Source organism: Clytia hemisphaerica, unplaced genomic scaffold, assembly GCF_902728285.1.
Source record: "Clytia hemisphaerica strain Z4C2 unplaced genomic scaffold, Clytia hemisphaerica genome assembly, whole genome shotgun sequence".
Lineage (NCBI taxonomy): Eukaryota > Metazoa > Cnidaria > Hydrozoa > Leptothecata > Clytiidae > Clytia > Clytia hemisphaerica.
This window is the reverse complement of record NW_027103721.1, coordinates 1,267,988-1,292,145: the sequence shown is the minus strand read 5'-3', so window position 1 is coordinate 1,292,145 and position 24,158 is coordinate 1,267,988. Positions and strand designations below refer to the sequence as shown.

General features: G+C 33.5%; 1 protein-coding gene across 1 annotated transcript; it reads left to right on the top strand.

The window, feature by feature from the left end:
• Positions 1-433: 433 nt before the first annotated feature.
• LOC136804355 (von Willebrand factor D and EGF domain-containing protein-like) lies at positions 434-22,678 on the top strand. Its single transcript, XM_067061066.1, has 24 exons — positions 434-463; positions 2,739-2,828; positions 6,494-6,694; positions 7,798-8,010; positions 11,540-11,599; positions 11,794-12,056; positions 12,303-12,389; positions 12,567-12,733; positions 13,015-13,168; positions 13,559-13,696; positions 13,888-14,079; positions 14,257-14,480; positions 14,631-14,842; positions 15,102-15,391; positions 15,773-16,013; positions 16,271-16,407; positions 16,565-16,840; positions 17,020-17,125; positions 17,264-17,618; positions 19,214-19,281; positions 19,420-19,812; positions 20,238-20,436; positions 20,901-21,199; positions 22,158-22,678. The coding sequence occupies exons 2-24, from the start codon at positions 2,759-2,761 to the stop codon at positions 22,346-22,348; spliced, it is 4,536 nt and encodes a 1,511-aa protein (XP_066917167.1). The 5' UTR covers positions 434-463; positions 2,739-2,758; the 3' UTR covers positions 22,349-22,678.
• The last annotated feature ends 1,480 nt before the right edge of the window (positions 22,679-24,158 follow it).

The following is a 24,158-nucleotide window of genomic DNA, read 5'->3' as shown; positions in this document are numbered from 1 at the left end:
TTATTTTTACCCCTAAAAATTCTACCGCGACTTTGAGAAAGGGGTGTTGAGAATATTTTTGCAGACTGGACTCGTATCTTACGAAGAATTATGCAGCCCTGGAGATACACATGCTCATATTTGCAATAGCTAGGATGTTAGACAAACGAAAAAGTCTTATTCACTAACTCAATATTTTAATACATATTCTTCCTCTTTTCTAATGCTTGAGATGTATTACGTTTATGACGTATTTACGAGGCGTTTCACATTGATGTTTTTGTATTGCAATAACCTTATTAAGGAATGCCTCCATTGTGACGACAAATAACACGAGAGAGGTACATTATCATGCAAATGAGGCTATTGTTTATGACTGCTTATGAATTTTAAAGTCTGTATAAGTAAGTCTTTAATGTTTCTTCAATCATTTATATCTTAAAACCATCAATTAATGGTCGCAGCATTTGGTGTAGAATATTCGGTATGTATTTTAATTCCTTTTAAAGTCATGAATAGACAATATAATCTTGAAATTTATATTTCTATTTAAAGTGATTAACAGATAATCTATATCTATTATATTAATAGCGGTGCATTGTGTGTCTGTGTGTCACCACTTTCGTTTTCGCTTTTTTTGTGTTTTAAAATTATAACTTTTAGTCTCTTGCTTCACAAATTTATTCTATTGGGTTCGCGCCATTTGCACACTTTCGATTTCGCAAGCAATGTTTTGTTCTCGATAAGTTTGTTTTGATTGACATATCGAATAGAGCATGGTTTAGACTTCATTCAGCCTTTGTTTTGAAATTTAAGGCCCATCTACTTTTAGTAATTTTAATTTCTGCCCTGCTTTGGCCGATCCTGTTTTTTCTTTTCTTTTGTTTGAAATGTTTTCGAGAATGTATTTAACGATCGTATTTATTAATGACATTCGAATTCTTTTCAAAACAAAACAAGTTTCTTTTATTGAAAAGAACATTGCAAATGTAAATCAAAACATAAAAATTAAAAAGTTTGTCGAACAATAACAGCATTCAAATGGCGATAAAAAGCAAGAGAAGAAATTAGTCCATCTTTTCTTCATATAAAAACATTCAAGTGGTTGATACTGTTATGTTTAATTTCGAAAAGTTATGCCAAGGGTTCAAAAAAGCAATTTAGAATTGACTTATTTATCTTTTTAAATCTGATAAAAACAAAGTTGCGCTATTCTTTGTGGCTTTCCCGCCTTTTCCTAAAAAATTGTAATTTCTACATTTCACTCCTCTTTACCATGACATTTTCTCAAATTGTCGAAAACTGGACGGCGTATTTAATGTGAGAGAAGCGAGAAAAAGATCTCCGGGAGAGGGTTAGAGTCAAACTTTGATGATATCTTTTTATTAATTTGATCATTTTTTAAGCCACCTTCAATATCCAAAGGACTTTTACTGCGTTCAGCTACAGCTTAACCGGCGTGCGACGCCGGGTACCGGCTAGTTTTCTATATTTGGCTTAGAGATACACCTTTTATGTCCTAAGAAATACCTCCAAAGTTTTTGACCCAATTATTTTCCAAAGCTGAGATATTCGAAGACTGTTTTAGAATTTTTAGAGATTTCAAAAGCATGCCAAATTTAATACTAACCTACTAAGCGCATATTAAAAGAGCTATTAAAGTCTGTCCAGATATAATTGGCAGTGGAAACAAGAATGCCTGTAACTTTTGATAGTCAAATATAATTATGGAAATATTTTTTGCTTGTTTTAGAGAATCAAAAGCGCTAAATTTGAATGTATTTTTGGTTAAAAAATTCGCGATTTTTAGTGGTTAAATTTGCGATTCCAAAAATTGAGCTTTTTTTCTACTTATGCTATAACGTTCATTTTTACATCAGTGGTAGTTCAACCTTAGGTTAAGAAGTTTGTTAAATTTCAAGGCAAACAAAAAAGTCCTTCGGAAGATATGGGACCCGAAATACCCCTTGGTAGCACTTTTCTGTGAAATATCAAATCTCCAACTTATTACTAAAAACGGGGGATCTTTTTTGAACAGTGCAATTAAAAGTTGGAAAATGTTAAGTGTTGGTGCATTGGTATTATAGGTATCATTGATTATTTCGAATCCAAGTGAAATCACAGTATAATTGTTTTTATTGAAAAGATAAGCATGAACTTATATTGCCTTTGTTATTTCAAAGTCATTAAAGAACTTTGCTAATTCCCAAAACACTAAACACAGTTTGGCTATGAGGTCATTAAAAAGATCGTAAAATGTGTTATGATCGAAAAACTGTTTTATCAATCATATCACTACCCCCGTTTTTAGTAATAAGTTGGAGATTTGATATTTCACAGAAAAGTGCTACCAAGGGGTATTTCGGGTCCCATATCTTCCGAAGGACTTTTTTGTTTGCCTTGAAATTTAACAAACTTCTTAACCTAAGGTTGAACTACCACTGATGTAAAAATGAACGTTATAGCATAAGTAGAAAAAAAGCTCAATTTTTGGAATCGCAAATTTAACCACTAAAAATCGTGAATTTTTTAACCAAAAATACATCCAAATTTAGCGCTTTTGATTCTCTAAAACAAGCAAAAAATATTTCCATAATTATATTTGACTATCAAAAGTTACAGGCATTCTTGTTTCCACTGCCAATTATATCTGAACAGACTTTAAAAAGGTTTTTTCTTAAAGGAGCATTCATCATTAACAGCATTGCCAAAGAAGTAAATTTCTTTTTCAACTTTTTTTTGTTTTTTTTTCCCAATAGATTCGGAATCTGAAACTTTAATGATGGCGAGCTTTCTATTGTGGATGACACTATGGTCAATGATGTTATCCTTATCCTGCTTAGTAAAAGGTTAGTTAATTAAATTCATTTGAGATTTTTTATAAACAGGGTAGGTGTATTCATTATTTCATACAACCCTTTCTCACAGACCCGCCAAAATATAGATCCCGGTAGTAAATTATCCTCTAATTTTTATACACGCTGAAAATTATCAAATAAACCAGTCCTCACTGAAAATAGTTTACTATTTCTCCCATCCCCACTAGATATTCTGACTTGAAAACAATGAAATTTAAATCCCCAGCTAAAGAAATATGAGAATATCAATCCTTATTGAGTTTCAAATCGTTATGTTTAACCGCCCACCGGCTAAAAAAATTCCACCGGGTCTGTGGAAAGGGTTGTGTTCGGGGATGTGTTATTTCATTCTTTCAGCATTCTAAACAGCAGGATGAGTATTTGTAATTAAAATGCATTATTATCATCAACATGGAAACGTGAGTAATTTGATTGGCTAATAACGCGTATATAAATATTCTTATTTCATATTGTACCGTACAAATACAAGACCGCGTTCAAAAAAAGGGGTCTGGTAAGAGAGAAATCATAGTTTGTACAACTTCATGATTAGAAAGGCTAGAAAGGTTTTCTCTTCGCTTCCATTACACAACAACTTATCTAAAGAGTTCATAAAAAGGATGTTTTAATCTTTTTAATGACCATTCGATTCGTTTTTCGAATGTTTTTATGTTGATTTCATCCAAATAAAAGTAAAAGAAAAAATATTGGAAGAGAAAAACAACACACAGAAGAAGAGACATAAATGGCATTTTTCAAGTTGATGATAAACCAGTTATCAAACTTTTACTCGTACAATATTAAATATATTTTCTCGTTTAGGGTTTTCTATATTTTCCTCGACTAAAGACTTGGAAAATATGACGAAAAGTCTGAACTCGAAAAATATCTTATCGGCCAAAATTTATTCGGCCTTAATTTTAGTCGGCCTTAATTATTAGTCGGCCCTAATTTTAGTCACTTCGTCAAAATTTAGTCACTAAGGGCCGACTAATAATTAAGACCGACTAAAAATCTGGACCATTTCTAAATTTACAAGCAGATGGAAAATAGGAGAAAACTTAAAAAACTGGATTATAAGGAAAGCTTAATTATAAACTTTTAATTTGGCCCAAATTTTTAGTCGGCCCTAATTTTAGTCACCAAGCCAAAATTTAGTCATTTTGGACCGACTAAGTTTTTGCCGATAAGGTATATCCCATATTGTCCTCGGTATCGTGTGATAACTATTACTTATTTCTTTATATATCTTTATTATTCTACATAACTATACCTTAGTTTTAGATATCCAGGGGGGGTCAACATCCAGATACCAGACCCATAGCCGGGTGGTGGTGTCTTTTTTTCCTTTAAAAGTCTGAAAAGTCAAGTTGGTATTGATGGGGGTGGGTCCCCCTTTTTTTAGAAAAAAAGAGTTTTCCTCAGTTGGTATTGATACCAAAATAGGGGGTGGGTACCCCTTTTTTAAACAATATGATTCAGAAAGTTGGTATCCATATCATAATGACAGCAAAACTTTCCTAATTTTTGCCCTTATAGCTAGAAAATACCCCGGGGTACATATCAGTCTAAACAGGTTTCAATTGGATTTGTTTTAGCTTTTGAGTATAATGACTGTAAATGAGTAATAAGTATAAATGACTTTGCAGTTTGTTTATTTTGGACTTTTTCGATATTTTCAAGTTTTATTTTTGATCAAGCCTGAAGCAAAAACATTTTTTTCTGTGATAGCATTTGGTAATGAGTGAATCTATTCTGTTCTAAAATTATGTACTAATAAATAGCTTCTCCTAGTTTTTGCAAATCAATTATATTCAGATAATATTGATTCAGATTGATTTTGCTAGCTTCATTGGGTTTGTTTTTATTATATTGTCAGTTTTCAGTCATTTTCTATTTTAGCATATGACATTTTTTGTGTTGTGTTGAAGAAAGAGTATTTCAAAAATGAGTTTTTTTGAAGTTTCTCTTAGTACCCTGTTTGAGTGGGAGGGGGTGGGTCCCCTTTAAACAGCTTTAAACTCAAATTTGTCAGATTGGTATTGCTATTGGTACTAAATTAGGGGGTGGGTCCCATGATATTTTGTCAAATTCAAAAAGTCATGATGGTATCGATACCAAATTAAGGGGGTGGGTTCCCCCCTTTTCTGAAAATTATGATTTTCAAGCTGGTATCGATACCAATTATGACTTTCAAGTTGGTATCAATACCAATTTGGGGGTGGTGGTGTTAACTTAGCTCAAAAGGTCAAAAGTCAGGTTTTTGGGCTATGGGTTGGTATTATAAATGTTGACCCCCCCCTGAGATATCGGTACTTTCCAGGACATTGTGAAAACAAAAACGAAACTATATTTTTCTTACGATTTAGATTTTGAATAAAATGATAGACGGTTCAAAGTCTATTCACGATAAGTGTGCACTCTTTTTTCTTTTACCTATAACTTTTGAAGGAATTCTCCAATCTTTATAAATTTGGTATCGTTGGAGAGATATTTGTCAGTGGAACAATTTGAAATAAAAAAATCTTCAAAAAACTTCTAAATATGAAGATGAAAATGAAGAAGAAAAAAATGAAGATCTTGTAGAAAAGTGCTATAACTTTTATTTTCACTAGAGAGATTCTTTGATCTTTGGAGGTGATCACTGTGAAGAAATTTCACAAAAATATTTATTCAATACAAAGTTATGATACAAAGTTAATAAGTGAATGAACCCAAAAAACAGCAGAAAACAGCGGAAAACAGCGTTTTTAGACGTCAAGTAGCTTATAACTTTGTTTGATATCTTTTGACTACATGATTATTTTTGTGAAATTTTTTCACAGTGATGACGTTCTATGATCAAGGTTTCACTTCAGTGAAAATAGTACTTATAGCACTTTTCTACAAGATCTTCATTTTTTTCTTCTTTATTTTCATCTTCATTCTCAGAATTATTTTGAAGATTTTTTTCGTTTCAAATTGTACCCGGAGTATCAGAGATTAAGTTTTCAAAGAAAATAGTAACCTCTGAAGACAAATAATAGAAATTTTATCGCGCATGTGTCAATCTAATCACTGTAGAAAAAATCAAAGATGAAGAGCAAATATTACCATATTAATATCTAGCAGACTGTATCAGTATGCAGTTTACTATTTACGAATTCCCCAGAAACCTCCAAGTGTAGTTAAAAAGAGTTTATTTCAAAAGAAATCTTTTACATGATCCCCAAATGTATAACAGTAATTACTAAACTTTTAATTATGGAAATGTCACTTTAATTGAATCGAAATAATAGACAGACTTTATGTTATGATTCTCTATCACTGACTCTTTTTACCAAGCATTGATGACTTTTTGTAAGCTGTGTTTTCAACGACGGGAATAAAAATATCGACTATTACGCTCATCCAAGATCTTGGATGGTCGTCATGGTGATTTTTGTCTTCGCTGATTGCACGATGAATAGAATTTCGATTCGTCGGCACAGCGTAAATATATGATTTTGAGCTGTGCTTTTCACGGTATTCAAATTGTTCCACTCACTAATATCTTTCCAATGACACCAAATTTTTTTAAAGATTGAAGAATTCCTTCAAAAGTTATAGGTAAAAGAAAAAAGAGTACACACTTATCGTGAATAGGCTTTAATAAACTTTTCAATTTAATCATTTAGGCCAGGACAATCCATGCAACCCCGATGTTTATAATGTTTTTGATTCAACGACAATATTTCAACGAAGCAGTGGAAACATTGTACCTTCAAATTCAAGAAGCTTCATTTGTGATGATGGTATAAACCATGATGTTTGGCAAAGATTTATCAGCCCAGCTGGCAGTGAAATGCCTACAACGTGTCCACCTCAGTTCGCATGTGGTAAGTATTTACTTCCATTCTAGATGTAGATTATGATTTTAACAAAAATACATATATAAAGGTATTTTTAAGACAACCTACAGAAATTTTGGATGTTTCTTGAAATGTACGAACCCTGCAGCAAGCAAAATCATAAACCGTTACACCATAACGGGCATAGCTAAAATCTTTTTATACCATAAAAATAACAAAACATAGCCCATATCAAGCCATCATGTCTAAATTTTCTCCTTTCTTCGTATAAGACAACGCCAAAAGGTGTCAAAAATATAAAATTTCGGTCCGAAGTGCTTTTCTGGAGACACTAGGATATGAAAGAATAAAATAAAGGTTATAAAACGCGATAATTTAGCTTTCATGAATCATGAGGTGTTGGTCATGTACCAGTTTTATGGATCAGACACCACCAACTCATTGACTGCAAAAAGCTTCAAAATAACCTGTAAATTTAATTTCCCGGGGGGGGGGAGTCACTCGATTTCTAAACGACAGCATGTGTGGACAAAGGAAATGCCTTTCAAAATTGGACCCTTACAATGCAGCCCTTTGGAAGTGAAAATGTATACTTACAGTACATTTTACCAAATGAGCTTGAGATGTCGACACAATGTACAAAACAAATCAAAATGGGAACGAGTCAAAATTATAAAGTTAAATCAGATTTTTACTGTAAGACTTACAATTTAACAGTCCTCAAACATACATTGTATACAGTATATCTAGCTATAAATGACCCTTGCAATACACTCTATCGAAATTACACGCTTACAGTGGATTTAGAGGGTATCAAAAAACCTACTCACATGTCGTGGATCAGACCATATGAGTGCCTCCACCCAGATCAATTTTTACAGTTAAACTAAAAGTGAAAACTAAAAGTGTTTAAAAAAGTTTAAATGAATCGCTCGTATAATTGTAATTTGAAGTCGGTAATCAGTTTGATGAAAGATGTCCGGTAAGGAAACGGCCAGGTAAAATAAAATTGTCCACCAATTAGAGATGTCTGCCTTTTGGAGTGTCCATTAATTGGAGTTTTTACTGTAACCACGGCAAAGCGTTATAGGATTTTGTTGATCTATTGTACTGATTATTGTTTATTATAGGAACTCGTTATCCTGTTTGGCTTAATGATACACACCCGACATCATATAATCAGGCAACAAACGTCAAAGCTTGTATTAATGTTGAAGGAGTTTGTTGCTTCGAACAAATCCAGATCCAAGCAGCAAGATGTAGAGACAATGTAAAAAACGAAGATTTCTTTGTGTACAAATTAGCACAGTTGACTTGGGCGTGTCCAGTTGGTTATTGTATAGGTAAGATATGCTCATCATTAAGTACCACCAATACCCAGGAAGGGGGGGGGGGTACTAGGGAAAGATGGGTTACGGGGATGCTCCGCTGGTCAGGGTACCTTTATTAACCTCCACGAGTCCCAGGTAGGGTCGCAAAAACACCAAAATAGAAAAATCAGTCCCTTGTAGGGTGCCTATTTTTAGAAAATTTGGGGAAAAAGTAGAACATTTGAGAACATTTTGGAATTTCAGTCCCATTCAGGGTCACTTTTTTCGCAAATTTCGAGTCCCACGTAGGGTACATTTTTCGAACCTCAGCGGAGCACTCCATCGTCAACAAGGGTAGTACCCCCCGGGCACCAGTACAATGAATATCATGTTATTTCAATCTCTCTCCCCCCTCTCTATTATATATGTCAAGCCTTTTGAGGCTCGGAACCGAGCTATTTTTTTTAAGTTAAAAAACTCAGTTACGAAAAAACCAATTTCTTAATTCTGGTATCTTAACTCAGGTATTTTTCCCTCCTTTAAGTTTTCGAGTTATTTAAAGGATCGCAAAAATAACTCGAGAATCTACACAGGAAGGAAAATAACTCGAAAATTTAAAAGAACGAAAAAAAAACGAGTTAAAAAAACAAGAAATAACTCGTTTAAAGGAAGGAAAAGTAGTCGAGTTGAAATACTAGAAATAACTCGAAATTTTAAATTCACAGAAAAAAATGAGTTACAAAATTTAGAATGACGTCATATAGAAGGTACAAAATGACATCAAAAAACGCATGTGTAAACGTCAAAATTCGAAACGTCAAAAAAGGACACGGTACAAAACGAAATGGATTAAAACGGATTCGCTCCGCTATTTTCATCGTAACGGAACTACCCAATTTTTTGCTCGAAACTAATATGAACGAAAACCATATCGGAGCAATACAAAGTCTGAGCATAGTCTTAAGGTGGGAGTCACATGAAGTTTTGAGATTTGGTGAAAAAATTATCGATTTCGGGATTTTGCGTGTTTTATGACCATATACCCTTTCTGAACACACTCTGAAAATTTTAAGGACGTAGCATTTATATTTCCTGAGATATAAGGTTTTTTCTAGACCCTGATCGAAAGTATTTTCCTTAGCAACGAAAAATCATACCCGTTGCTAGGGCCCGATTTCTTTATGGCTGATCTAAACATAGGATCATGACATACCAAACGAAAGATCTTTTTACGCCCTTTTCGGGCGTCTAAATCAATACCGCCTTTTTTTCGCGGGATTTCCTAATATGACGTAATCAAAGATGGTAACCAAATAAATGATATTTTTAAAAACATACAAATTTTGGAGGCTGTCAGCAGTGATTTCGACTTTGAAAACTGCTTTAATTTGGAAATGTTGGATTGACTGATGACATTCTTAGCTCTTTAATGTCATTCTTCTCAACTAAGAAAGCTTGAGCTAGGTGAAACCAAAGACTTGATTCTCAAACTCAACGTTTTCGATATGAACTTAGTTTGACGACACCGAAAAACTTATTGAAGGACGAAGACCAAAGGCATATTCAATGATGTATCTATTTAAAGATCCAAGTGTTAAAGGAATTGAAAGCCTGGAGGCTGGTTTAACAATTGTGTGTGATGAATTATTGAAGGTCTGGGACGCTCCCTCCGCCCTCTGGCTGGATTATTTACATGTCACGAAGTTGAAGAAATCGTGCACGGCTAGATGTCCAAGTGGATTCTTGTATCACAACAGATCAACTTTAGATTAACCTATAACTGGCAGAATCAGTGAGGAAAATATACTAGGATGATCTATTACATTGAAAATATGGTTTTTGTTGTGAAAACACATTTAAATCGGTTTGTGTAAACCGCAGGTTACAGGTCAAAGGTTACAGGTTACAGGTTACAGGTCAGTGATGACAGGTTGACTCTAATCAATGTCATTGCAGAGGAAAATGTTTGGAAAACACAAAGAATTATCAAAAACATAATTCTCAAGCAATTTCATCCATATAAAACCATTTCAAACATCAAAATTTAACCATGTGCTTTTATCGATCTTTCGCAGTTTGCGCCGTCTATAACGCAGACCAGAAAATATTTGAAACCATATTATACGTATAACAGGTATATTACATATTGTAATGTTTGTAATGTTATATGATGGTTACATATAATAAAACACATCGCTCTAAAACTGCCTTCTCAGAGAACTCACGAGCTTCTGATTGGTGTAATTTTATATCCAGCCATATTGTTATCATCACATTCGGTATGCTAAATATTTTTGGTGTTTTTCTCTTGTAAGACATGATATTTTGTGATTCTGTCAATATTTTTCTCAAAAATTGTCATTAAGTCATTAAAATAATAACTGAATAATTAATTAGTTCCATCCTTCTAAAACCACTCTCATAGGGACCTTGCAAGCTTCTGTTTGGTGCCATTTTTTATCCATTCACACCATCCACATCATATTTTGCATGATAAATATTTTTCGTGCTTTTGTCTTGTTAGGCATCATATTTTATGATTTTGTCATTATTTTTGTAAGTGTCACTAGGTTGTTATTCTATTCAATTGTCATTTTATAATATCTAAATAACATCTATTACTTTTTTGTAATTTAATGCGTTATGTATTGATGTTATGTTATGCATATGTTATGATCTTATTATCTTTTTTCCGGTCTGCACTTTGTTGACCTGTAACCTGTGACCTGTAACCTGTGACCTGCAACATGTAACCTGCGACCTGTAACCTGCGGTTTACACAAACCGCATTTAAATTGACTTGAATCAATGTTGACGTGGAGTTTGGCGCAAAATTTTAAGGATTGGCGCACATCACGTGAAAGTGATAATTTGGAATTTCTGGACTATTTTGATATTTCAAAGCCTTTTTTAAAGTATATAAAGTAGAACTATAGTCCATTTTAGTCAAACAGCGAAAGAATTTTGTAAAACGGTCGATTTATTACAGAGAAATAGAGATATATATCTACTTCTGACTTTACGGACCGTTTTCTCAAAATAGGTTTCAGGGGGTTTTCGCACACCTTGGCAACGTTTTCTCAGGATTGACAAGTGCTATGAACTTGAAATTTTCAGGAGAAATTCAATTTATGGTCTAGAGTGTTATGAATGGATTACATTTTTGAAAAAATACTTCTTTGATTTCTAAATTCAAAAAATGCATTTTTTAGTTTCCAGACCCCCTGGAATGAAATTTCAAAAAAAAATTCCATTCATAACACTCCTTATCCAATATTAACAAGCTGCAAAAAAAATTTTTGTGATAGGTTTTGTAGATTTTTCTAAAACGTTGACACAATATTTTCACAGTACATTACCCCCTGGCTGGTTTTACCCCCGTCTTGGCTATTTTTAGACTTTTTTTTACATTTTTGAAATCATCTATTGTTAAGTTACCTCTGTAGAAAATTTCATTTAAAAATCTCTTCAAGTTCAAAAGTTATACAGGAAAATGTAAAAAATCAACTTTCTCAATTTTTCATGTGACTCCCACCTTAATCATGTCCGCTTTCATATGCAGGAAAAGAAGTAAGATGTCCAGCTGGTCAAACGTCAACTACTGGATTTACACCTTGTCACGGTAGGTTGCGTCTGTTAAGCATAAACAAGTAGTCTTTTTTTTACCAAACAAAATAATGCAAACAAAACAATCTTTATATACTTAAGAAACCTTTTATTCGTTGAAGGAGAAAGATTTGTATTTATACTAATTCAAATATTTTGATAAATTTTTTACTTCGAATATAAAAAGTTTTTGTCAATTTCTGTTTACAGATGAGTTTCCAAAACAAAGATCATTACCTAAAGTGACGGTAGATGTGCACAACTCGAGAATCCGTTTTACATGCGACTTTGAGATAGAAACTATCCGAGCTAACAATAGATACAATGTAACCTGGTATTCCACTACTGGAAGGGCAGCACCCAAGATATTAAAAGTAGATCCACTTGAGAATGATCAAACAACATCTTACCTAAAAAACGAAAATACATTGAGAACGGCTAGGAACGAAAGAGCCTTTTGCTTGAATCAAAACGTAAGTAACTTTATTTATAGGCCTGTAGAAAAGTAGGATGATTTTCCTAAAAAAAGGAGGTTTTTCAAAAAGTAAAGGGCCATTTTTCAACAATATTTAGTTCCTCCAAAGATTTGATTCAAGGAGGTGCCCTTCAAAAAACTTTCTATTTTCCATATAAAATATAACAGCTCTTTATCACTTGATAGGCTAATAAGCTTTACCTCCATATATTACGGATCAACAAGATCTGCTTTCCTATTTTAGATTTTTTGCGAAGTTCGTTCTTTTTTTGCTGGAAGTGAAGACAAATCAGACTTTAAAAGAAGTAATGTCTTCTACGCAGGAATCAAAGTAAGTTTCTGTTCTTTACCTGAGGAGGTTTGAAGACCGTACAAAATAGTTCTCTTTATTTGCTTTGATTCTTAATTCTTTATGACATTTGATTCTTGTATTATAATATCTCAAACTTATTCTAGTATTTTCAATTTTTGAATGAGAGCAATTATCGTTCCATTTCCATTACTTTAGATCTCTCCTACAAATATTGTAATATCAGAGCAGGGTTCAGCTCAAGATGTGACCCTGACATCAACGGTACCCATTGTCTGTAACGAGGGATCGCCAACATGTGGAGTAAACATTAGAATAAATCAAAACGACAAAAATGCAAAAATTGAAGATCGATGCTCTTTACGGTGAGAAAATGAAATTATTAACCATAATTATTTTTTCCAAAACAACCAAATGACTCATTCGATACCATGGGCCTCGTCAACGGGGAGGGGGGGTCCATGTCCCCCCCACTTTTTGGTAGACCATCTCATACAAGTTATTATTTTAAGTTTTTTATTGCAAGTTAAATTCATTTAAAATTTGTTGAAGCAAAATATTAAAATTGCAACAAATTTAAATAATTGATACCGAGCTGACTATTACCATTCACTTCAGTTGTCAGTTTCACTTTATCTATGCTTAGATTTAAGCGTGGAGATGTTACAAAAAAGATGAACGTTGCTGCTACGAGAGACTTCATAGATGATAATGATCGGTTGTTGAAAATTAAATTTAACGTACCTAGACATGCAAACCCTTTAGATTGGTATTGTACATCTCCGTTGCCAGATGTAACGGTATGTTTTTTAAATTTGAGTTTCGAGGTTAAAAATAAACAAAAATGTAGCATTGAATATTGCTGAATCTTTTCTTCAGTGTGAGAACCAATATTGATATCCTCTCGGAGAGAGGCTAATGATAAAAATGTCTTTAGAGAGTGAATACACTACTAGAGAGGCTCGGAGGCCCTACAATAAATATTTAACCTTACTGATAAGGATTTGACAGATTATGGAAACTCTCTTACAATCGAATGTAATGTATCTAATGGAGCCGTTAGATTTAGATTATAATTATATTATGTATGTACTTTTTAGCAGCAATACCTTGATAATATTAAAATTCGAAAGAATAAAATCTTATTTTTAGTGTACTAATCATGCACTAATGTACTTTCATTAACTTAGCTTACAGCAAAAGATGCTCCAACAAGACAATGTAAGACTACTGGCGATCCTTACATCTATACTTTTGATCATAATTGGTTTCCACATTACAAAGTTGGAGATTACATTCTTGTAAAATCAAGTGCAAGAGTTTTTGAGGTAAGTGACAAATAAAAGACAGTAGAAATAATTAATAGTAATAATTAAGCTCGTCAAAAACTAAATAGAACACCTTGATATCAACTTGAAAAAACAATAAAATTAAAACAAAATTACAAATTGACTGATAACATCGTGTACTTGTGAATTGCTTTACTATTTCGACAAATATTATTTTTGATTCTTGGTAGGTCCATGCCAGAGTTTTTGAATGTCACACATCTGTCTCGTGCAATTGTGGAGTCGCAGCCAGAGAGGGCGACGATGTTATGGTGGTTGATATGTGTCAAACTGGTAAAGCACCGATTATAAAGTTTGCTAGCACAATCGAACCTCAACAGGGTAGCAGGATCGAAAGAGTTCCTGGTGGAAAAACTTTCATCGTAAGTGAAATATAATAATGTGAAAATACATTTTCTGCTAATTATATACTTGTCTATGTGACATTGGTATCGATCATTTTGATCATTTTTGCACCTAATGACCTATATCCAGCAGAATATTTGCTGGTCAATTTATCATTAAACGTTCTATTATTTTCAATCATATTTCATTTTTAGCTTAACTTTCCTTCTGGCGCCAGAGTAACGTTTGTCTACAGAAACCCATCGTCAGACATCATCGTGTCACTTCCTCCGGATGATTATCAAAATACAAGAGGTCTTTGTGGTACTTGGAATGGAAATACAAATGACGAATTCACATCTGCAAGTGGCCAAGTCATACCGGGTAGATGGAGTTCATCGATTGCAGCCAGAATGGACGATTTTACTGAAAGTTATAGGTGAGTTGCTTAGAATTCATATCATTAGGCTTTTTTCTAGTAGAAGGGATCGGGATATTTGTCCTGCTTATTTTTAGGGGCGTTGGTTAAGTAGCGATTTGGTGTTAATGTTCCTGATCATTTAAAGTAAATTTTTGTTTAATAATTTAGATTCAAAGATTTCGGTCGTGAAAGTTTATTCTACTATCAAGGAGAAAAAGAAGGAAGGTGTAATTCGACAAGGATACCAACTTACTGCTCCTGTGAAGGTGATGGTAACTACCAAACAGATGACTCAAAGATCACTTGCGATAATAGTGGACTAGCAAATCGTCCAAAATACCAAACTAAAGGAAAGAAACCTGCTGAATTGATCTTTCCAGGTAAATGGATTATTATTTATCATAACGTCATGGCAACGAATCTATAATCATATTATTCTCCGTGAATTTAAAATCGCACATTCAGAACTAGGGCCTTATTAATCGTACTATTATTGTTAAAATGCATCATTATCATTATTGTTTAAATACAAGGAAAAGAATTACACCCAACAAGTTATTAAGTAGCCCTAAAAGCCAAGTATTAATATGGTTAAAAACATTCAATAAAAATTATCCGTCAAATGGTTATCAATCTTAGGACAAGGGTGTGGAAAACGCCGTAGAAGACGTCGAAGTATTGAAGACGATGGTCGAAATGTGATTATAATGCCAGATGAGGATCCTGCTTCGACTATTTATGATTTTAATCCACCTCAGATAACAACACCACCACCTACCTTTCCAACCAGTAGTGGAATTACTCAACAACAAGCTGAGCAAAGTTGTAACAGAGCATTAAAAGAATCCAAAAGTGGAAAAATTTGTTTACAAGTTATACCAACCTTGGATATCACTCCATTTCTGCAGCAATGTATTGATGACACGAAGGTTTTTGTATTTTCATTACTCTATAAGAAGCAAAAACTATTATGCTTTAGTTTAAGTGTGCCCAAACTCTTCTGTTTGTTTATTCCTCTAACAAATGTTTCCAATTAAAAAACATATGCATATGAAAATAAATAAAAAGGTTGATGGTTCCACTACTAACTTCATCATAATTTTAAAAATATTGGAAAGTATTAGAATATGAAGCTTTTGAAAAACGTTTGTTGCGATTTGTGATTTGCGATTTAACACAGGTAGATGGCTTTTCCCTTATCCGGCAACCCCAAATTATTCAGAAGAATTATCCAGTCAGCTATTTATTCAGTAGCACAATTATAAGTTGAATTGAAAATCATCTACAACACTTTCAATTTTACACTAAAGGTGCTTGACGACTCAAGAACTTCAATAATATCTGCTGTAGCAGCTATGATGGAGGAGTGTGAGGAAGAAACACTTCGAAACGTCACGTTATGGACAGCCGACGATAATGGCAATCTTCAGCCACCGCAAGCTGTCGGTGATACATTATGTCCAAGTGATTGCAGTGGTAACGGTGGATGTGTGAATTCCACTTGTGTATGCAATGCTGGATTCTTATCAGTTGATTGTTCGATCAAAGAAGGTAAAGTAAAACATATATTAAAAATATTACTTGAGTTGCTTTAGATCTTTTCCATTAACATGGTTGTCATGCTTTTACGATAAAGTTTGTGTTAAAAAAAAACGGAAATGCGACATTATCATTGAAACCTTCGAATTCAGGTAATCTTCAATCTTAGGCTCTCTTACCCCTACCATTAATATTGCACAATATATCAGCTTTTCCACTCTACTTTCACTGCCAATGATGTGGGTCTGTCTTTTATCCTGATGTTTTAGGGGATCCACCAGTTCTAGAAAGGGTTGCATCAGATGGTCTATGTGATATTCGAAAGCAAGACTGTCTAAGGACCCGTGTTATTGGCCAGAATTATGTGGAATCTGATAAACTTGCGTGTGGAACGAAAAAATTGAAAGTAAGTTTTTTATGGATCTTATCAAATGTTGATACTAGGAGCTGGTGCTGAGTGGAAAAGAAAACATTGTTTTCTTATTTCAAGAGACAAATGTTTCATTGAACAATTTTTCACCTAATGATTCAACCATTTAATGTATATTCTTTATTCGCATCAGGTTGAAGGACTTATCTTAGAAGGAAGAAGTACTTCAAATATGCTATCTTCAAAAAGTGATCTATTAAGCTTCCGAGACTTATCCTGTGAAATTCCCGAACAACATCTACCATTGGTTGACCTTGACTTTTCCCCAGTGCGGCCGGGAAGACCAGTTGGTGGTGTTTCAATACAACTATCAAATGATGGTGAAACTTTCTCAAATGAGAGTTCAAATTATATAGCGTACGATTCGAAATGTGTTAAATGCAACAGTACTACTGATTGTCGTTGGAAGGTTAGAAATAATTCTTTACGAACAAGAAGAAGCTTGAATTTTTATATACAAAGCTTAACTTATTCCATATAATTTTCAGCCGACCGAAAGCAAAGATTCTAGTTTATTTTTGTTCTTATTCTGGTCACAGAAGTGTGGTTTACATTTTTTCCAAACCTGTTTCTTTTTAACCTCTACAGGTTGATTCTTGCCGAGTAAACAATTATTGCATTGCTGTTGGTGAGCCAAACTTTGAGGATTGGTGTCAAATTTGCCGTGGGAACAACACTTTTACGGAAAGAACTGGTCAGTATACGAATCCGTATTCTTCCTTTAATAATCGTGTTCGATCAGGAAAGATACTTATTTTTCAAAGCTGTGTTGCTTTGGGGAGTCTATTTTTTACTATAGATTTTTAATTGATTGACTTACTTTTGACTTTAGATAACGTTGCTCCTATTTTCCGACCGAGATCTACACAAAAAGCATTCCATGACCATACTCTACGTTTCACAGTTCCTGTAACAGACCCTGAACAAAAAATATTGAAATTCAACTTCGTTGGAAGAACTCCTGATAATATGGAAATATCGTCCGCTGGTGTTATAACGTGGACAGCCGCAAAGGAAAACAAAACCTATAATGTCAGAATCAGAGCAACCGACATTTGTGGAACGTTTTCAGAAGCTACATATATGTTCGAGTCAGTTTTTTGTCCATGCGAAAAACTGAATGGTGCTAAATGTGGAGCTTACCCAAGTGTTAATTGTCAATGTCCGAAAGGATGCATGGGAAAAAAGTAAGTACTCTTGTCTCCCGAATAGACGTCCCCCCGCTAATTGTTAAGAGAAAAAAATCCATCCCCCCGCTCTTATTAAGGGCTCTGACCATAGTCGAAAAATTGACTTTAAAGTCTATTCACAATAAGTGTGCACTCTTTTTTCTTTTACCTATAAATTTTGAAGGAATTTTTCAATCTTTAGAAATTTGGTATCGTTGGAGAGATATTTGAGAGTGGAACAATTTGAAATAAAAAAGTCTTTAAAAAAATTCCAAAAACGAAGATGAAAAAAAAGATGAAAAAAATGAAGATCTTGTAGAGAAGGGCTATGACTTTCATTTTCAATGGAGAGATATTTTAATCTTAGGAGGTCATCACTGTAAAGAAATATTGCTAAAATAATTATTCAATATAAAGTTATGATACAAAGTTGATATGTGATTGACCCCAAAAAACAGCAGAAAACAGCAGAAAACAGCATTTTTAGACTTCAATTAGCTTATAACTTTGTTTGATATCTTTTGACTGAATGATTATTTTTGAGAATTTTTTTCACAGTGATGACGTTCTATGATCAAGGATTCACTTCAGTGAAAATGATAGTTATAGCACTTTTCTACAAGATCTTCATTTTCTTCTTCTTCATTTTCATCTTCATTTTTAGAATTTTTTTAAAGATTTTTTTATTTCAAATTGTTCCACTCACTAATATCTTTTTAATGATACCAACTTTATAAAGACTGAAGAATTCCTTCAAAAGTTATAGGTAAATGAAAAAAGAGTGCACACTTATCGTGAATAGACTTTAGTATTTGAACATAAAAGTTATGTTTTAGGTTCTTTAACACTTTTAACCAAGAATTGCCTTTATAATTTGCTTTTTTAATCAAATCCTTTAAGAGTAATTAATTATTTGTTAAACAAAAAGTGCTCATAATCTCCTTATGTGGAGCTTTTGAGGGAAAAGAGAAACGTTTGGACCAACGTTGAATATCATTAAAAGAATCATTTTGCAAAAAAAAGATTTTCGAGATTTTGCTGTCGTTAGGAGAAATTAGCAAAATACGAAATTTTGCAAAAAAGTGCTGATGTCAGCAAAATTTCAAAATTTTGTTTTTGCAAAATGATCCTTTAAATGATGTGTAACTTCAGTCCAAATTTCATGTTTCTATCTTTAGCCAAACTGGAGTTATTCAAAAAAACAAGTTTTGCTGACGTCAGCATTTTTTAGTTTTTGCGGTTTTTCGCGAAAATAAGAGCGTAAAAAATTAGGTAACACCCCTACAGCGAAACTTCATCATGTTTTCCTTCTTAGTAAATCATTGGTTAACTCATTTTCTGCCGGCTAATGGCCTTCAAAAATTATGGTAATTTTCAGGTTTTTGAGACATGTCATAACTTACCTGAGGAATCTCAATACATTTTAGAAATATTTTTCTGTAAGGATTTAAGCTCAAGAAAAGAACAAAATTTTGACTACCACCAGCCATTGACTAATTTAACTCGATACATTTTATATAAAAAGAAGTCTATTCACAATATGAACTGCTGTTTCTTTGATTTCATTACTCGATTAAGAATACCACACAAATAGAATTATCATTCTTTTATAGTTGCACACAAGCAATCAAAGGTGAAGAGTGTATCATTAAGACTGAGAAGGAAAGAATACCACCAAAAAGTGAGTGAATTATACATTTTGAACTGTGAACTCATGTTTTAATAAAGAACAGTTACCTCTGGATTTTTGGAGACGACTAGCAATAAGAAATTTAATTTTTTCTTGTATTTTGATCCTAAATTATTTTTTAAATCCTAGAATCCTATTTTCATCTCGAGTGCCAATCAAACGGACTGAAAGCAGCATTTAACTTGAGTCATTTGGAACGACATGGATTACCTTACATTGTCAGATTTAAAGGCGAAGATCATGATTGCAAGCCATTGAATTCCACATATGGAAATCTTTATGGTGACGGAAAACTCTGGATTGCAGCCAATTATTCAGATTGTGGGATCAAGGCTTATGAAGAAGGAGGGAAGATAGCGTTTGAACAGACTATTGTGGTAGAGTACGGTGCTAAGATGGATTCTTCATTGATACAAAGGCAATTCTTTGATACCTATAATGCAACGTGTTCAATTGAACGAAACATCACAAGGCAATGGAATATGAGTGTTGCAAAAAGAAGGACTATCAATTCAGAAGAAGGTTAGTCACAAGAACAATTTTGAAAAGATCCTGAGCCCGGATTTGCTGAATTTCAAGCAACGAGGGTAAAGGCCGTAAAAGTTTTACAAATTTTGTTTAAAGCTTAAATAACTCAAATTTGCCCCCGAAATGGGAACAAAATTCAAGAACAGCTTCGGGCTCAAAGTATTGATTTAATGTAATATCATGAACGGCTGAGGCTCAAAAAAAATGTCTGGTTCTTAAAAAACAGAGAATGTCCATTGAAAAAAGAGGAATAATTACTTAAAGGCAGACATCTATATTTAAACGTCTGAGAATGAGAATTAAAAACAATTTAAAGATGGTTTGAAAGATCCATTTCATTAGTCCGTTAAGTATATCATTAAAAGGATTTTCTACTACTCTTTCTATTGAATAATCGCCTTCAAACTCTTCAATTTTAGACGACGAAAGTAACTTTGGATTTGACTTCAAAACTTTGAAAGCTGGTACTAAAGCATGGACAGGTCTTGTTTACGTTGGTGAAAAGATGGACTTTGATTTGTCTTTAAATGGAGTTTCTAATTCTATCAAAACTTCACCTCAAGATTGCTACGCAACTCGATTAGATGGAACCGGAAGATATGATTTGATCAAGAATAAGTAAATATTTAACAAACTTGAATTCTAAAGCTCCAGTTAGCCTTCTCCTGCAACTCTAATACAATGCAAACTGGTTGATAAGGGATCAATTGAGAAATATTTTTGCTGGGGTAAAGTAATACGGAGTGAAAATACATAAACTCGCTAATGACTGAGATTGTAAGGTTGCTGCGATTACCAAGGACAATGTTCTTAGTACAGCCCCAGTAGAGTTTGCTAGTATTCTATCTGAGTCTTCCGGCGGTGTATAAGGTGGAAAGAGATATTTCTGTGTTGGTTTAGTTTTTCTCGAAGAAATTGAAGTCCAAATGAAAACTCCGTGCTGTGAACGTCATCATACCAAAAGAACCATATCAATTGCGTTTAAATGCTTACACACCTCTAAGTGAATTAGTCTAAAAATACTGCGATGGATTTCAAGCCATTTCTCGAGATGATAATACATATTTTAATAACTTTTTCAGATGCAGTGTCGGTGGCGAAACTGGTGTCACCATCACATCCACTCCTCAAGATACAAGTCACTTTTCTTGGGAAATGGAAGCTTTCAGGTATTTTGGTGATTCTGATGGCATCATCATTACGTGCCGCATTTTGATCTGTCGAAATCGTCCTATTGGTCAATTAACCGATGAATGTAGACGATGTGGCCAAAGACCGTTTCCATTGCGACGCAAAAGAGATGCAGCCAAAGAAGACGAAATTAATGTTCTAACAGATAAATCGGTGAAAAGTTTACCCATCTTCATTGCTGTTAGGGACGGTATGTTGTATTTATTAATTTCGCAAAAATTGGGCTTTTCTAGAAATAGTCCGTGTTCCCCCTGTTGAGGATATCGGATATCCAAAGAGTTAACAATTTTTGTTCAAAAGTGGATATCCAGGGGGTTAAATATCTACAACGGAGCGGATATCCAGGGGGTAAAGTGTCTTTTCAAGTAAGAAGGACGATATCCAGGGGTAAGCATCTTTATAAGAGAGGATATCCAGGGGGCAGTGGCGTTGTGTCAGGGGGGGCTTCGCTCGCAATAAAGTTAATTGGTAACTTCTTTGCAATCTAGCTAATTTACAAGTTTTTTTTGTGTACCTAACTCTGCCTCAAGACCAATTTGCTAACAACAATATTTTAATTATAAAACATCGTAAATTTTTTCACTAGCTTCGCTCGCATTACACATTGTTTCTTTCTTTTCACTCTAGCAAGTGTCAAATTTGTCTATTTTTATTTAGTGATTTAGGGTATCTTGGCAGTCGATTTAAAATTTTTTTTTCTAGTCGGCCCCCACCATGGTCGGGGCCTGTTTTATCTTTTTCCATTCAACAAAGATATATCTACTCTTATCCACTAAATATTTCCTTCCTCAGTATGCCTAGGCAAACGAATCAGTAAAATGTTAGGTGGGGCGCCACTTTGGAAAATTGGGGGCGCCATTTAAAAAAAATTCTCCAGAAAGATTTTTCCACAACGCCACTGCCAAGGGGTTGAGCATACTTTTAAGAGTGAATATCCAGGTCTTTACTAATAAAGTAGGATATCCAGGGGTTCGATACTTCGAAAAATCAATATCCTTAACAGTGGGCGGGGTAAAATCTATTTCTGGAAAAGCCTATTGTCGACTAAGCAAAATATGTTTTTCAAGAGACTTACACTGAAGTGTAAATTTTCAGGTTTTCAAATAAACAAAATTCAAGAGTAAAGCAACATTTTCTTTTAATTTTAGCACCTGATAAGGCAGCTTTGAAAGAATCTGGACGCAAATCATCCTCAAATGATCTTGGTGCTACGGAGACAACTGCACTGATTGTCATAGCTGGGTTGGTCGGTTCGGTGTTGTGCGTGGCTATTGCTAAGAAGGTTTTCTTCAATAACCCAGCAACGAAAGAGGTTCATCTACTTTCACCAAAGGAATAAAATCTTGTAAACTTTTATTCTCCCAATGGTCTTAATATTTTTGTAACAGCAAAATTTACCTTATCTCAGTTAGTATATGTAATCACATGATAACGAGTGCAATTCGAGAATAATTGCACGAGTGATTTTTTTTGTTATTAATTTTCCGAGTCCGGAAGAACGAGGAAAATTCGAAACAAAAAAATCACGAGTGCAATTTTCGAATTGTACGAGTTATTATGTGATTACGAGCTAATCGTACAATGAGTTTCACTACTTTTTCCCCGTTAGGAAAGCAAATTACAATTCATATTATTTCTCTTTTGTTTTTCTTTTATTGTTGTTTATAGATTTTTTTCTCACAAAATGAATTTCGAATGCAATTAAAACGTTCGATGAAAGAAAATAGTAAGAAAAAACATTAGAATCAATTTTGTAAACATCGGCGCCGCATCGAAGAGTGTGATTAACGATTAATTGCTCTCTACAGGATGCAATTAACGATTAATTGCTCTCTTTGAAGGAGCGCCAAATAAGAAAAAATAACTCATCGTGCGATTACCGTTATAATAAATGAACAAAATCATCTTATTATGTAGTAACTTTGTTCGAAATATAATTGCTCTGGGGAAATATACATTCTTTATTTGTAGGAAATTGATAATTTTGACTACTCGTTTCTTGTTATTTACATAGTTTGTCTATCGATGACATCAGGAATTTGAAAATTTTGAACTCTTAGATTTAAAATGAACCTCTTATACCTCTATACCGTTTATTTAATATTTGAAAGATAGTTTTAAGTAGTAATAAAGTCATAATTCTTCTTTGAAAAAAAATATATTGCATTACGTTTCTTGTGTTGTTATTTCTTTTGTCACAAACTTTTGCTCATATGAATGCTGTAAGTGGCTCCGTGAGAAACTTAATCAAACTAAGTTAACATTTACTCTGTACGTATTTCATGGTAGATTTCGGCAAAACAAAAAGCATTTGAATTGAACACCCTATTACAGTGGCTGATTTGATATTGTAAAGTTTTTCAAAAATTTTTGAAAGGATTTTTCTCAAAAACTAAGAGTATTATAATTTCTCTGGATTTCTGACAATTCAAGGTCTCTGTCAAGTCAATGATCGGGCCAAAGATGCTCGAATATATATTTATTTTCGAAAGTCTCTTTATACCCACTCTTACCTTTCCTTACTTATTCTCTATTAAATTCCCGATCCAATGAGGGGTCAACCATCTCTTAGCTCCTTTCCAATCTCGAGATATCGCCTTGTTAAGTTTCTTAGCTCTCTTCCGTAAAAGCCCGGGCTATAAAATATACGGTCTATCACGTTGCTATGTGAACGGATTTAAAGAAAAATGGCGGATTCCCGATATAAACAAAACACAAGGAACAAAAATGTGTCACAAATTAGAAAAAGTTTATTTTTCCAAATTTTCCCTCCCGATTAACCATTTTACTTTTTATATAGACATATAATGATTAATAACTGAATACTTTAAAAGCAAGAAGCTAAGCTTGAAGGCCAAAATTATTTAGACAGAAAATTTAGTGAGGACAAAAAACTGGTACGGTATAAAATGAAAACATCAGCCGCTCAATATTAAAGGAACCCAAAGAAATGGAAGATAGGATAATAATAATAATAATATTTTCATAATGAGGTTTAGTGTTAATTGAAGAGGTGCTATAGTGATAAATTTAATGTATATAAATCTGAATGAAATTGGAATGATTCATTTTATCATATGATGGTGTCAATAATAACTATAACCTTTTCCTATTTACAACACATAATAAAAATGATGGAAAATAAAGTG

Excerpts from the sequence above, each read along its gene's own strand:
- LOC136804355 (XM_067061066.1), top strand. The coding sequence starts at position 2,759 with ATGATGGCGAGCTTTCTATTGTGGATGACACTATGGTCAATGATGTTA. Across the intron at positions 15,392-15,772 it reads AATGTATTGATGACACGAAG|GTGCTTGACGACTCAAGAAC; the intron begins GTTTTTGTATTT and ends TTTACACTAAAG. Across the intron at positions 16,841-17,019 it reads CTACTGATTGTCGTTGGAAG|GTTGATTCTTGCCGAGTAAA; the intron begins GTTAGAAATAAT and ends TAACCTCTACAG.